Here is a 13,941-nt window from a genome sequence, read left to right on the forward strand (position 1 = left end):
AACAGTCCAAAATGATGAAAGAAGACAAATAAAAGACCCAATCACTTTCTAGGGGTTTTTGAGAAAGTTTATGAAAAATGGTGAGACACATTTAAAAAAAAAAAAAGGCGGGGGGGGCAGGGGGAGGTCAAAATACTTGATGCAGGTATTTTATCCAAATTTGTAGAACTCGTTTGAAGATTTTTTTTCTGTACTTGTGGACAATTGAGGCATTTCAACCAAAAAAAGGTGTACTGAGGAACTTTTGGTGTAGGCTCTTCAATACACTGCAGAATTACATGCAGTCTAACAGGTTTGGCTTGGTATTCTACAAACCTGTAGGTTTTGGAATGCTAAGCTATTGTCACTTTAACATAGATAATCTTAGTGGTTTTTAATTTTAAAAATGAACAGTGATGCTACTACTCTGAAAAATACCCCCCGCCCCCCCAAATTATGTATACAAGTATTTTTTGCATCGTAATTACTTCATTATTATGCTCGTGAAATTTTGCTTCTTGTATGGAGGTCTTCTACGTTCTGCCAAAGTTTAGAGTACACGAATAAAATATTGCACAATGGATAATTAGTTTTTGGGCTTGTGAAACAGACTATAAAATATAAACTGAGGCAAAGCAGCTTCTCTAGCATTGTGTTACAAAACAAACCATTGTTTTTCTTGGTAAGTTTTGCGCCAGCTGTGTCAAGCAACTTGCGAAGGGGGGAAGTTACAGAAGGCTTCAAAAAGAGTAAGTGAAGGGTTTAGATTAATGGCATCTAGAGGCTGCTTTCCAAGTCAGAGTGAAAATCTGGAACTGTAGGCATCAAGGGCAAAGTTCCTAGGCTTTCTCATGCCTTTCTAGGGAACTGCTAAACTAGAATTTCTGGCAGCAGCTCAGTTCCTTCAGGATTTGTGGGAAGGACTGTATGGAAACACTTGCAGTTAGTGATTAGAATATTTAGAAATTTTTTTACATTCCCAATTTGAAGGAAACTTGCAGTTGTTGACTCTAGAGGGTCATACAAAGATTTCTGAGCTCAAGAAGTTGGACTCCTGACAAGGCTGAGAAAATATGTTAGGAGATTGCCTTGGTAGTTCCTTCACAGAGACCAGGTAAACTCTGTTTAATATTTTGGAAATGGCTTACTCTTCTAGTTAAAACTAAAAGAAGCAATTCCAGTGGATTTATTTCCTCTTTTCTTCCCTACTAATAAACACTTCAGCTTTGCCACAATTCTTGAGTTTTACCAAATTTTTTACTGTGGTTCTTACTACCTAAGCCTCCAACTGATTGTTTAGTTGTATTAGAGTTGTGTGGAAAGAAATCCACACAATCTCTGTGGAATAAGCTTGTTAGCTATTCCTGTCCCTCTACTCAGAATCAGGAAATAGTTGGTGAGAAACTTGATCAAGTCCTTGCTGCTGACTACATTTTTTTCCAGAGTAATTGAATGGTTTTTGTTTGTTTGTTTTTTCATGATGCCAGAAATGTTCCATTTTGCCTCTCCTTACAGGAAGACAAAGTTGCAGAAAGGTCATAGCCTCCTCAGGTGATCTCAGGATGCTTCTGAGACATTGGATTTTGAATTAATTGCATGGTACTAAATCTGTAAACAGGAGTCAAACCATCAGGATCTTCCTTTATTCTCAGTGTTAACGTAATGGAGAAACTAGAATTGCGGCCAGAGCTGAAGCCAGATGGAAGAATGAATGGATTAGGTCTTTCAAAAGAATCTTTTTTTCCTCAGTGCATTTGGCTGATGCTATGCTGCTACTTGACACTATGAACCATCAAGCCGCCTCCTTTCACTTTCCTGGGAAGCATGTGTCCTTAATGTCTTACCAATCGATTGACCACTAATACTGAGACCAACTGCATGCAGTTTGCAGTGGGGTTTTTTTGTGTGTCACTCTTACCACCTTACATAGGTAGAACATTTCATTTTTAGAGTGGAATTACCATGATGCATTCAACCTGGAGATGGTTTGATGTTAATATCTGAAAGCATCAAAAGACCTTGGATTCTATTTATAGTTCTGTTGCTTGTTGAAAAATTGGAAGAGCTTAGAGCCTTTTTCTAAAATGCCTGTGAACAATTTAGTTTTGTCATCACCCATATTTTGTATCTCATGAGTTCATGCCATACCTGTAAGTTTCAGGACTCTAACTGTACCGCACCAAAACTCCCTGACAGTGAGTTGTTATGTGAGCACTGTAATTATTATCCGGTGTTTGGCACCTTGCTTCATTTTGTGCATTCCCAAATATGCAGATGAGTAGTCAAAGGTTGGTAGCTTATTCCTGTATGTCAGGGGCCAGCTCCCTGCAGACCTCTGTGAAGGCAGTATTTCTAATATAAAGTTTCTTGTTTTGAGGCTGGTTGTTTCACACCTGTAATGGGACCTCCTTCCCTTTCTACCTTCCGGTACTCCGGGTTAACAAGTCATCCTCAGTCATGTACAGAATATTATTTCTCTTGGAAGTGAAACATGCTGTATTGAACCATAATGAACTCTATTGGAGCAACTTGTGCTTTTCTACTTTGAGCTCTTCAAACAGTACTATGATTCTAAGAATTTCTGTGGTAGGCAATCATATTTAAAAGATGGAGAATTCCCATGTTTTGCTAATGGCTGCTGAAATCTTAGACAAGCATACTTGTATTCTGCTTTCTACTTTTTAACAAGTTCAGTTTGTCCTAAGAATGTGTATATTTAATAACAGGATGCATAAACAGTCTTTATTAGTGCCTAAACTTGTACTGATATACCTGTATTATGACTGGGTATTGACCTGTATTAGTTTACTGGATTGTTGATCCAAGGCCTTGTTTGGAATGGAATTAGCAAGGTTGCTTTCTCAGACTTTTTTGTGCTCTTCTCCAGCAGTTTCTGTTTTCTCTTTTTCATCTTCAGGCAAGACTTCTGGAAGTCTTTCCAAGTTTGGCCATTATGAGAATGTTTAGTTTTTGTTGATATAAACAGTCACAAGCATTTCCTGAACAGAAGCTTTTGTAGTCCTTGTGGAAGTCTCTCTCTCTCTCCTTTTTTTTTTTTTTTTGATAGCTATCCTAATGTTTTAGTAAAGCAAAACCAATATAATTCATAAGTTTTGCTGCCTTAGAGATTTGTGATTGTGAGAGTAAGTCTGCATTATGATCTGCACTTAGAATTCTCTTGTTTACATTAATTTTTCTAAGGTAGTTTTCCTGCCAGACAAATTTTGCATGGGTTTTGAGAATTTGCATGCAAAGTGGCAATGCTTTGGTGTCTGTCTATGCACAGTCTTGTTACTTAGAGGAAAAATAAAAAAACTACAAACAAACTGCTTTGAAGACCAGGTGAGAATGTTACCATCCTTCAATCAGTAGAGGAGATGTAATGTTCTCAATCACAGCACACTAGGCCATAGAGTCTAGGAATTTTACACAGGAATTCTACTGTGACTTTAAGTGTCATGCTGTTCTTTGAGTTGAACTAAATGTTTGCAGGAAGCATGCCATTATCTGTAGCAGTGCCCTGCACAATCACCAAGAGTCTGTGTTGAAGTTTAGGGCAGAAACTTTTCATGTTCTGGTAGCATGATTTTTTTAACAGGGAAGAGGATGGGAAATCTCAAAGTTGTGGTGCACCAAAAGGAGCTTTGGAAAACTTCAGTAACATGTTTTCTGAGAATGGAGTTTTCATGCATACTTTGGAACACTGGATTTTTAAAATGTTAATCTTTATTCTGAAGCAACTATGTATTAACATTTGGGTTTGGGATTTTATTCTTTCTGTGGAAGTCTTCCTAAATTGTTATGTCAACCTTTTATTCTGGCTTAATATAGTTACTATGTTGGTCTTCATTTCTAGCATAGTGCAATCGTGCATTTGTGGAATGATTTTCTTTCTGTATGTGTCATGTTACTGTAGGTGACGGCAGACTTCCATTAAAATACAATTTTAATGAAATTACAAGTGGTAAATCCAACAGTGAAGGAAGTGAAATTGTGGTACAGCTCACTTCAAATGGAATGTGAATATATTTTAAAGGCATCAAAATTACTTACATTTAAATGTTTACTGTTAAATTTTCACTTGTAAAGCAACATCAAGCTGGAAGCAGACCATATCAAGGGAAGTTTTGAGACTAGGTTGTTGAAAGGTTTTCCTGCTAGAAATTTGATTGGAAACAAAATTCAGGATGTCTGTGTCTTCATTTAAGGCATCCATTTTAACACAGTTGCTATAGTTTCATGTAAATCCTTGATATTGAGGTGTAGATTTGTTGTGTTTAAAGGTTCACTTTTGAGTAGAAATAGTGACTGTGTTTTGTAAGTAAACCTACATTGCTTTCTCACTGTCTCTGGTTCTTCAGGCTCCCATCCCAAAGAGTGCTCTTGTTCCTGTGATACCTATTACCAAATCAACAGGATCACGATTCCGAAACAGTGTAGAAGGACTGAATCAGGAGATTGAGATAATAATTAAGGAGACGGGAGACAAAGAGGAACAGCTTGTTGTATGTATCTACCACCATGATTGCTTTCTATAATTATTTTGGTTTGCTTTGAGGTTTTTAAGTCATAAGCTTTATTTTGCACAGTTTTTGAGTTAAATTTGTCTGGAATTAATTTTGTGTTCTTTAATAAAGGTAGTTGAAAATTCTCTTGGAAAGCAAAAAGAAGGGAGGAGTTAAAGCTTGAATCTGAACCTTTTCCTCTGCGATTACTGTGATGTAATAATTTTCCAATAAAATAAATCTCAGTAAAACAGGGGAAAAAACAAAAGGTCTGTTTTGAGATTTTTTTTATAGTAACTTTTTCTTCTCTGCCCATGCTGAACTGTCCCCATCCCAGTTGAAGCATAACTTGCCCATTTTTAACTTTCATTTTATTTTTAGGTATTTTTAGAGGTAAATTTAGTAATAAAGTATCAGAAATACAGGCCACGAAGATGATTAAGGGACTGGAACATCTTTCATATGATGAGAGGCTGAGAGAGCTGGGACTGTTCAGCCTTGAGAAGAGAAAGCTCAGGGGGATCTTAGCCATGTGTATAAATAGCTGATGTGCAGGAATGAAGAGGAGGGAGCTGGATTTTTCTCAAGTAGTGCCCAATGACAGGGCAGAAGGCAGCGGGCATAAATTGAAAAACATTAAATTCAGTCTGAACACAAGAAAACCACCTTTTTTTCCTTTTTTTCTTTTCTTTTTTTTCTTATTTAAATGTGTGAAGGTGCTCAAAGCTGGAGCAAGTTTCCCAGAGAGATTGTGGAATCACTGTCTGTGGAGCTATTCAGAACTTAACTGGACACAGTCCTGGACAGACTGCTCTAGCTGACTCTGCTTGAGCAGGGGTGTTAGACTAGATGATCTCAGGAGGTCTCTTCCAACCTCAGCAATTCTGTGATTCTGTGAAATCTTGAAAACCGTTGTCCTTAGTTTCTGAACCTGACTTATTTTATTTTCTGTTGGAGTCGTGTGTAATGAATAATATTTTCTACTTCAAACAGTTTTATGAAACCCAGAAAACCCCCTTATCATTACTGGGTTTAAAAAAATTGCCAACCAGACAAGAGCAGCCATCTGATACCTTTCATTTTTAACAGCCTCAAGATATTCCAGATGGGCACCGTGCACCACCTCCGTTGGTTCAGCGTAGTAGTAGTACTCGCAGCATTGATACCCAAACGCCTGGTGGAGCAGACAGGGGTAGTAACAACAGCAGCCGCTCCCAGTCAGTATCTCCAACCTCATTTCTTACCATCTCTAATGAAGGCAGTGAAGAGAGTCCATGTTCTACAGATGATCTTCTTGCCGATTCCAGAGATAAAGGTACCGTGTAACTTTAAAACTTCAACAGTGCTAAATTTCAACTAGTTGCTATGTGCATGAACACGTAGTAAAAGAGGGGCTTTGTTTCCCACATCCATGGAGAAATGGTGGAATGTGTTTTTCTTTGTAAGTGATCCGTTTTTTTCCAAATTGCTCCAAATACTGTGTGTATGCGCACGTATCTAGTGTTCTGTAATTGAAGCTGGATAGATGTGACTGAGGAATGTGCTTCCCAAACAAGTTTTGTTTTTAAATAATAGATTCTTCAAGTACTTTAAGCAAGTTGAAGAAGCAAGAGTGTACAGCAACAGGTGGAACAGCAAAGTAGGCTAGTCCTGTTGCTCATGTCAGGTATTTTTTTATGATCTCCGACAAAATGGGCAACCTTCCAGCATTTCATACATGCACCCGTAAAGTTCAACTGTTTGGGCTTTTTTAATTATTCTTTTTTACCAGAAATCTTCTGAGAAATACTAGGAGAATTTTATAATTCAACATAAACCTGTTCTGGTTTTTAAGGAATATGACTTCTGCCCATATCTTTTGCTAGATGGTGACAGTACAGGACCATAGATTCAGGTTTGCAGTTACAAACAGAAAGTGTCCAGGAATGAACAGAGATTGAAGAGGAGCCTGAAAATGATATAAGGAGAAATAGAAAGGAGGAAAGGGATTGAGATAGGAAAGCTTATTTGCAAATGAAGACTTGGAGGAGAATGAAAATGTTTGTTAATTTTATAACATTGGTAATGAAGTGGATTTCAGTTTGGGGGCATTTAAAGGTAGTTATTGGTGGGGTTTTTTTAATAGTGTGACATAGTTAAGTAATGAGTTACTCTGTTCCTGCAGAGAATGGGAATAATTCTCCCTTGCCAAAATATGCTACCTCACCAAAACCCAACAACAGCTACATGTTCAAGCGTGAACCTCCAGAGGGCTGTGAAAAGGTGAAAGTCTTTGAGGAAAGCTTGTAAGTTGATCTTTACTACGTAAGAAATAACATTCAACATTCAGAGTTACCCATTGGTTTATTGGTTTTGTGTCAGATCAAAATTATTAGTCCAGTTGCTAAAACCACGCTAACAGCCTGATCTCTGTTGTTTTGCTTGACTCTCTACTGGTATACATGTATGTATTTCATTGGTGGAGTTTTAGGTTAAAGTAAAAATCTTGAGACACTTTTTTTTTTTTTAAAAACCCGCATAACTTGAGAGGACTGTCTCTTACCTGGCAGATAGTGGGGGAGGAACTCAAATAATCAGGTACAGAGAGATGTAATAAGAAGCTGTAATGCAGGTGCATCAGCTAATATATGTCACAGCTTGACAGGCACATCCAGTAATCTAGACTCTGAAGACCATATTCTTTTCAGCTACATCTGTGTAGTTGTGAAACTTTTAGTGACAGGAGTGAATTTGGCCCTGAGTATTTGATGCTTTGGTTATTCTGAAAAAGCCAGCTTTTGCATTTGGGAATATTCTGGGGGGTTTGTGGTTCATTATTATTTTCAGTGGAGTTTTTATACCCTTATATCACTTGGATGCGATAATCTTAACCTGTGGTTAAAAATTTCATTTCATCGCACAAGGAGTATAATTTGGTTATAATTCTCTTATGCCTATATTATCTCAATAATGCCATCTAGTATAAGTAGTAATTTAAAACAAATATAGCTGCCTTTGTGTATTTTCCATCTTTGATCTCTGCAAATGGATTTTGAGAGGTCTCTGTGGCCTCTCCATAGCAATGTGGAAAGGGTTACAGTAACTTAAGTTACCTGTCTCTATTTTAGAGTGTATAAGCTATGTTGCCAACAGATTAGATAGTCTTTACTTGCTCCAAGAACATACTCTGTTGTGATTTGACTTGTATTTGCATGTCTTTTTGGATGTCCTTGCTGCATAGCTGTAGGACTGTTCTGCTGTAGAGTGAAACAGGCTTCTACAGAAGTTTTTACCTAGCTATGGCAGTTCTTAGACACTGCAGTCTCATGCAAAAATCTTTCTCACATCTGGTACTTGCGTTCCACACATACGTGGAATGCATATTTAAAGCTCAACCTTTGTTTATCGCTATTTCTATTTGAAGCTTACAGGATTTTCATTTGGGAAAAAAATTTATAAATGGGGCTGAATTTTCTGGGCACTGGGAGAATCAGCTAACATGGAAACATATCCTATTTCATGAACGGAATTACTTTTCTGGAGTAGAGTATCTCCTACAAAAGTATACTGAAAGATTGGCTTGCTTGGCCTAGAGGAATGAAGATAGAAGTACATATGGCTGTCTTACAAACACATGGAAGAGAGTGGGAGGTTATAGACTAAAGGACAAGGCTGGCAACAAGAAAAAATGAGTATAAATTTCTGGTGGTTATTTTCCAGCAGGGAAGAGAGGCTTTGGAACAGATTCCCATAGTTTTGTCTTAAAGTAGAGTTAGACTAGCTTAGTAGATTTACATTGCAGGGTTAGAGATAGACACAGAAGGCATTCCTGTGCTATCCACAATTTCCCTTCTAGCTCTGTCTTTCATAAAGCATGTCTCGTGAGTTGGTTGAATTTATATGCTGAGATGGCAAAACTGCAAGTCAGGATCTAAATGTGTGTTCCACACTTCCTTCCCAGGTTCTAGGTACTTGATCATGAATGCCACTTTGAGAATACTACATTTTACTCTCTGCATTGAGTTTTTAAGTAAGGTGGGCTCATCTTTTACAGAGGTTCAGGCCACACTCAGGTGAACATGCAAAGGAGGCAATATTTTAGAAAAGGGGATCCCCCTATGATCATGAACAGCTCTGAGATATGCAATGTTAGGAACATTGCTATGCCAGCTCTCTTTCACAAGGCTTGCTGCATAAAGAGTGTCTGTGTGTGTGGCAGAACTTGTTGGGTTGTGAAAGTTTCTGGAGACTGTGATTGAGAATACTTTCTCATACATTGGATATGCCAATTCATGGACAGGGTTTGTGATCTGAAACATGAACTTAGTGTCTTCCTTGGGTTTGGAGACAGCCTGCCCTAAGAACATGCTGTTTATCTCATAGTATATGTCAACAAGCAGTTTAAACCATCTTGCCATTTGCTGCGTGGTGCAAGTATCATTAAGGCATTACTGAGTAGCTGAAATACTTCGAGTTTAAACCTCAACTTATCTCTGGTGATGTGTTCAGCAATACATACCTGCCATTGACAGAATTTGATTGTTCAATGTCACTTTGAAACTATTGTGTGTATTTTATTTCTAGGCCAAAGCCGTTGCATGAAATTCCAGCCTTCTACTGCCCTGACAAGAACAAAGTGAATTTCATTCCTAAAAGTGGCTCTGCTTTCTGTCTCGTCAGCATCCTCAAGCCGCTTCTTCCCACACAGGATCTCACACTTAAGGGCGCTACACACAGCCTGACTGTCTCCTCTGGCATGACGCCCAGTTTATTACAGCCCATTTCTATGGCCTCCTTGTCTACAAACACAGATCAAGACAGGATCTCTCGTGGAACAAGTACAGTAATACCACAGACATCTATACTCCAGCAATCGGGACATATTGAGGAAGCTGAAGGATAGATTTAGATTGTCTTGACGTTTTTCTGGGCAACTACTGGGAAAAAATTGGAACCAGTTGACTGGACCTTTCTGATCACACTATTTGCATTGTTTTACAAGTTATGGCACTGTCATAATTGAACTGTTTGTATAATTGACAGTTTGGTAGCACATTGAGAAGTTCAGGAGGATGCAGCAGCTGATACTCTGTTGCACTTTCCACTTATAAAGACTCCAGTTCTGTTTCTCTCCTGCTTTTTTAAACACTGGTGAAAACAAAGACTGTCATAATCCTTTGCCATTTAAAGGACCAGTTGTTGTGATGCCGTGTGTCCTTTGACTTTTTTTCACATTAAAACAAAAATCTCAAGACCAATCAGCTGATCACATTTACCATTGTAATCTGCAGAGGGAGGGGCAACCAGATGGTTTTGCAAGATGTCTTTTGTATGAAAATGTGTATTTTGTAACAAAAATTTGCCTTTTCTGGTGCACAGCAGATGGTGTTTAGACGACACTTTCCTGGTGATGATCCCCCGCCCCCCCCCTTTTTTTTAGGGAAGGTTCTTTTTTACTTGGCTGTCTTACAGCTGCTGGGACCAAAGGATTGCTGAAGTATTTCAGCAGTCTGAAATTATGTGACCTTGCTGAACAGCCTCAGCCCTAAACAAAATAAGACAAGTTAATACATTTGAAACTTTTAAAACAGAAGAGTATCCAAAAAGCAGTGTTAGTATATAGTATACATTTTTTTTATATCGGAAGTTTGTGCTTCGGGTAAGTCACATTCTTAAAACTCCTTCCTTCACAGAATTCCACCAGTGTTGGTTTATTGGCTGGAAAATTGCATTTTAAAGCACTTGCCCCAGTATTGTTCTATTTATCCATAGGATTTTTGCGCAGGGGTGGGGAAAAAACATGTTATCCTCTTACTTAGTATTCTTTCTTCCAGAAAATATGCCACTTGCCTCTTACAGGCTTGCTTGGCTACTTATGGAGTTAGTCAGCCTGAATCATTAATCACTCTTGGCACAAATTTACTCTGACGTGACTCATCACTGTATTATAGACCCTGGCCACATAATACTGAAATATCTGTGCATGATTTCCTCCCTTTTGTCATAGTGGTGTTTTGTGTGTCTGTTGAAGGTGATGGTTTGTCAGGCATGGTATCTGTTATGCAGAAGTTTACAGCAGCAGATACATTCTCCCTTTTTGACTGGCAGCTTAGGCTGGCATGTAAAACAAAGGATTTTTTGGATACCTGGTCTGTCCTGATATGCAGCAGTTTATGGTTCTTTTGAAATTATTATAAAAGATGAAAATGGGGGGGAAAGGCAATTGCAAATGGAAACTGTTCAGGAAGTTCAGTGAGGTTTCTCATGTGTTCCTGGAGTGCATTACTTGGGTTTGAGTAAATACAATATAGATATGCAAAAAAAGTGCAGTGACCTGAATACCAGTGTAGTATCAACTTATAAAACAAGTTGACCTTGCACCTCTTCTACAGAGTTAAATTCAGTAATTTCAAAGTAAGTGTCGTTGTGGACAGCCTCTGGGTCTGAATATTGGTCTGTTACACATGAGCAGTTCTCACTGGCTTGCATATACGTAGCTTCCATGGATCAGTTGCGTACTCAGGTCCCCTCATAACTGCATCTATTTAAAGATGATACTGCAAATATAACGATTTTGTTCAGTGCTTAATATGCTAAATTTGGTTGCAAACATTTCACTTGGGAGAAAAAAAACGCTGCATACCTGTGCAGATAATGGTCATAGTTTTGATGCACATTTACTGTTCCTTTAAATCCTACATAAATAACTATGATAGCAATGTACTTTACTCAGCAAGTAAGTGTAAATCACAGTAGCATGCGCAAGTCCTGTGTTCATAGTATAATGAACCCCTTTTTAAAACAGTATGCAAAAATCCAGCAAAATAAAAATATACCAGGAAGTATTAAAATATTAGACCTGTCAAATTAGCAAACAAGCAGGATTTGGTTTACAATCTTTCTTCCCATCAAAATAGATAGGATTGTGCAGATGGGACTAAAGAACTCTGTTTTGAAGTAACACCTCTGATTTACACTGACGAAGTTGTTGAGGGACAGAGTTTTAAAATAAGCAGCTTTGTGCATCAAATTTGTGTAATTTGGCCACTTGATAATTCTTTTCTAGGTTTTGTAGATTTTAATTAGCTTCTTCTGAAACAGTTACAGTGCAATTTGAAGTGTAAAATTTACTGCTTTAGATAGGTTTATTTAAACCTGGTATGACTGGATTCCTGGAAGATCAGATCATTCAGGTGAAGGAAGTGCTTGTAAGTCTGTTTTCTGTTTCTGTAACAGTAGCATGTAAAGAGCTTCTCCATCAATGCCAAACTGCCTAGTGCTTTATCAGGAGATCTTAACTGAATGGTTAAGAACCAAAGGGCTAAAGATAACAAATAGCCTTTATTACAGCCTTGAGACTTAACTGACTTCACCAAAACTGCATTCTGATGTTTGTTTTCATCACAGAGCGACTCTCCCAAATAGCAGTGGGCTTTCTTACCCTAGGACTTTTTTGCACCGTTGTTGTAGTACTTGAGCATCTCTTTGGTAGTTTACATTGTATGTTATTGGACAATGTACTGTACAAATTAGTGAGCTGCTCTGATAAAAACCAAATGTAAATGTGTGAGGTTTTTGCTTTTTATAAAAATCAACTGCATTCAGGACAACATTCAGTCTTTTTTATATGCAGGACAACTCTACTATTGCTGTGGCAGCTCTACTTTATTATGAATCCATGCTAAAGACTCAGAATTAAGAAAATATGACAGCTCTTGTTCCAAGACCAGCTTTTACATGTGTGCATAAAAAAATTAGCCTTAAACTTTTTATGTGCTGTCTTGTGCCATAGCAGAGCTGTTAGATAAAGTATTTAAATAAATTTCAAAATAGCTTTGAGAGTGCATGGAGCTTTTTAAAAATTCTTTTATTTATAGAGTGGGAATATTCCGTTTTTTGGGGGGTTGACCCATGCATTACTCAAGCATAGTTTTACTGAAAGAGTTCAAGTTCTTTTGGCATACTTTAAATCCTAACTATGCATAGACCTAGTCAGTTCCTTGATTGCATATTTTGTAGCTTAAGAAAAATTAAAGGTCTATTTTTATGCACAACTTGACACACTTGATACTCTTGTTATCTTGGTATTTTACACTTCTAGCCACACTTAAAGACTGGTGGCAGTGTTCATTAACACTGATAGTTGATTTCGGGATATACTGAATGGTGTTCCTCCAGTTGTAAATTCTACATAAGTCACAAGGAAGGAGGTCATTGTAGTAATGAAGGTCTGTGGTGGCAGCTATGACTATTGGTATCCTTTTTAAAAAAACTCAAGGCACAAGGGAAGAGGACTTCTTTGTTAAAGTTTGACCTGCTTCAGCTATTCTTTCCTTGCTTGGGGCCATAATCCTGTAGCAACAAATTTAAGTACTTGGAAAAGTAACAGATAATGCTTGAGTACATATATCTTGGAAATAAATTCTTGGTTGCACGTTCATATCCCAAGTGAGGAAAAAAGGGAGTGAAAATTAAATATTGCATACTGTGGAAGTAAATGATTGCTGTGTTTGATTTATGTAAAGCAATAGCAGCTCTTAAAAAGTATGTTTAGTCTCAGGGCTATTTTTTGGTTTGTTCTAAAATACAATTTACTGGAATTCAGAATCTGAGATTGTTGGAAAACACTGAAGCTGAGCCTTTTGGGAAGAAAAAAAAGTCATATCCATTAACTTTTCTTCTGCGTCAGGCCTAACTTCTTGTTGCTTAATGAGTTTAATAGAATTCAGTGGTGCAGTAATAATTCCTTGCTGAAGTGTTATCTGTTCTCTCCCTGCCATCTCTGAAATGCTAACTGATGTCTTCACAGTAACTCGCTGCCAGTGATGTCCATATTCCCTTGCTGAATGTTTCCTTGCTGAGTGCCTGACAGCTTCTCTGTGAAACTGAAAGGGCAAAGGAGAATGCATAGAAAGTCACCAGAGGCTTGCAGTTACAAAAATCAGTGCTGCAGGGTGACTTCTTAGGTATCTTGATTTCCACTTGACTCATTGTGCACACGTACAGTCTGCGTAGGTCTGCTGCTTTTAGCTTTATGGTTTGAGGCAGGACTGGTATTTGTAAGAATCTTTTTTTCATGGACAGACTTGCAGACCTGTTCTCATCCAGAACTGATGCACACGTTACACGTATCTCCAAAGCAAAGCTTGTGGGTCATTCTTGTTCTCATGAAATTAATATAATCTGCAAAATAGACCCTTGATATAAAAGCATCCGAACACTTGAGAATGTCAGGACTGTGCTTTCTCCATATAATTCCATAGTTTAAGTGTGTGCCCTTCATCAAATGTCATAGCCTAAAGATGTCGTTATGGCTTAGACTCCAACTGGGTTGGCACGTATTAAAACAAAAATGTTAGCTCTTAGAAAAGGTAATAGAAGGTATGCCTTTCCTAACCTAGGGAGGTGAAAAGCACTGTGGAAGAATTGGTTTCATTGTGATCAAAGAGTTCTTACAGAATTGTTTTTCTGAAGCTGG

General features: G+C 37.9%; 1 protein-coding gene across 1 annotated transcript in view; it reads left to right on the forward strand.

Moving 5' to 3' along the window:
- FAM117B (family with sequence similarity 117 member B) overlaps positions 1-13,193 on the forward strand; it is a 28,626-nt gene extending 15,433 nt beyond the window's left edge. Inside the window, exons 5-8 of the mRNA XM_075511635.1 lie at positions 4,341-4,484; positions 5,574-5,799; positions 6,649-6,769; positions 9,048-13,193. Coding sequence (XP_075367750.1) covers positions 4,341-4,484; positions 5,574-5,799; positions 6,649-6,769; positions 9,048-9,366 — 810 coding nt within the window. The 3' untranslated portion in view covers positions 9,367-13,193. The remainder of the gene's footprint in view (positions 1-4,340; positions 4,485-5,573; positions 5,800-6,648; positions 6,770-9,047) is intronic.
- Positions 13,194-13,941: the final 748 nt, after the last annotated feature.

This window comes from Mycteria americana, chromosome 9 (assembly GCF_035582795.1).
Source record: "Mycteria americana isolate JAX WOST 10 ecotype Jacksonville Zoo and Gardens chromosome 9, USCA_MyAme_1.0, whole genome shotgun sequence".
Classification (NCBI taxonomy): domain Eukaryota; kingdom Metazoa; phylum Chordata; class Aves; order Ciconiiformes; family Ciconiidae; genus Mycteria; species Mycteria americana.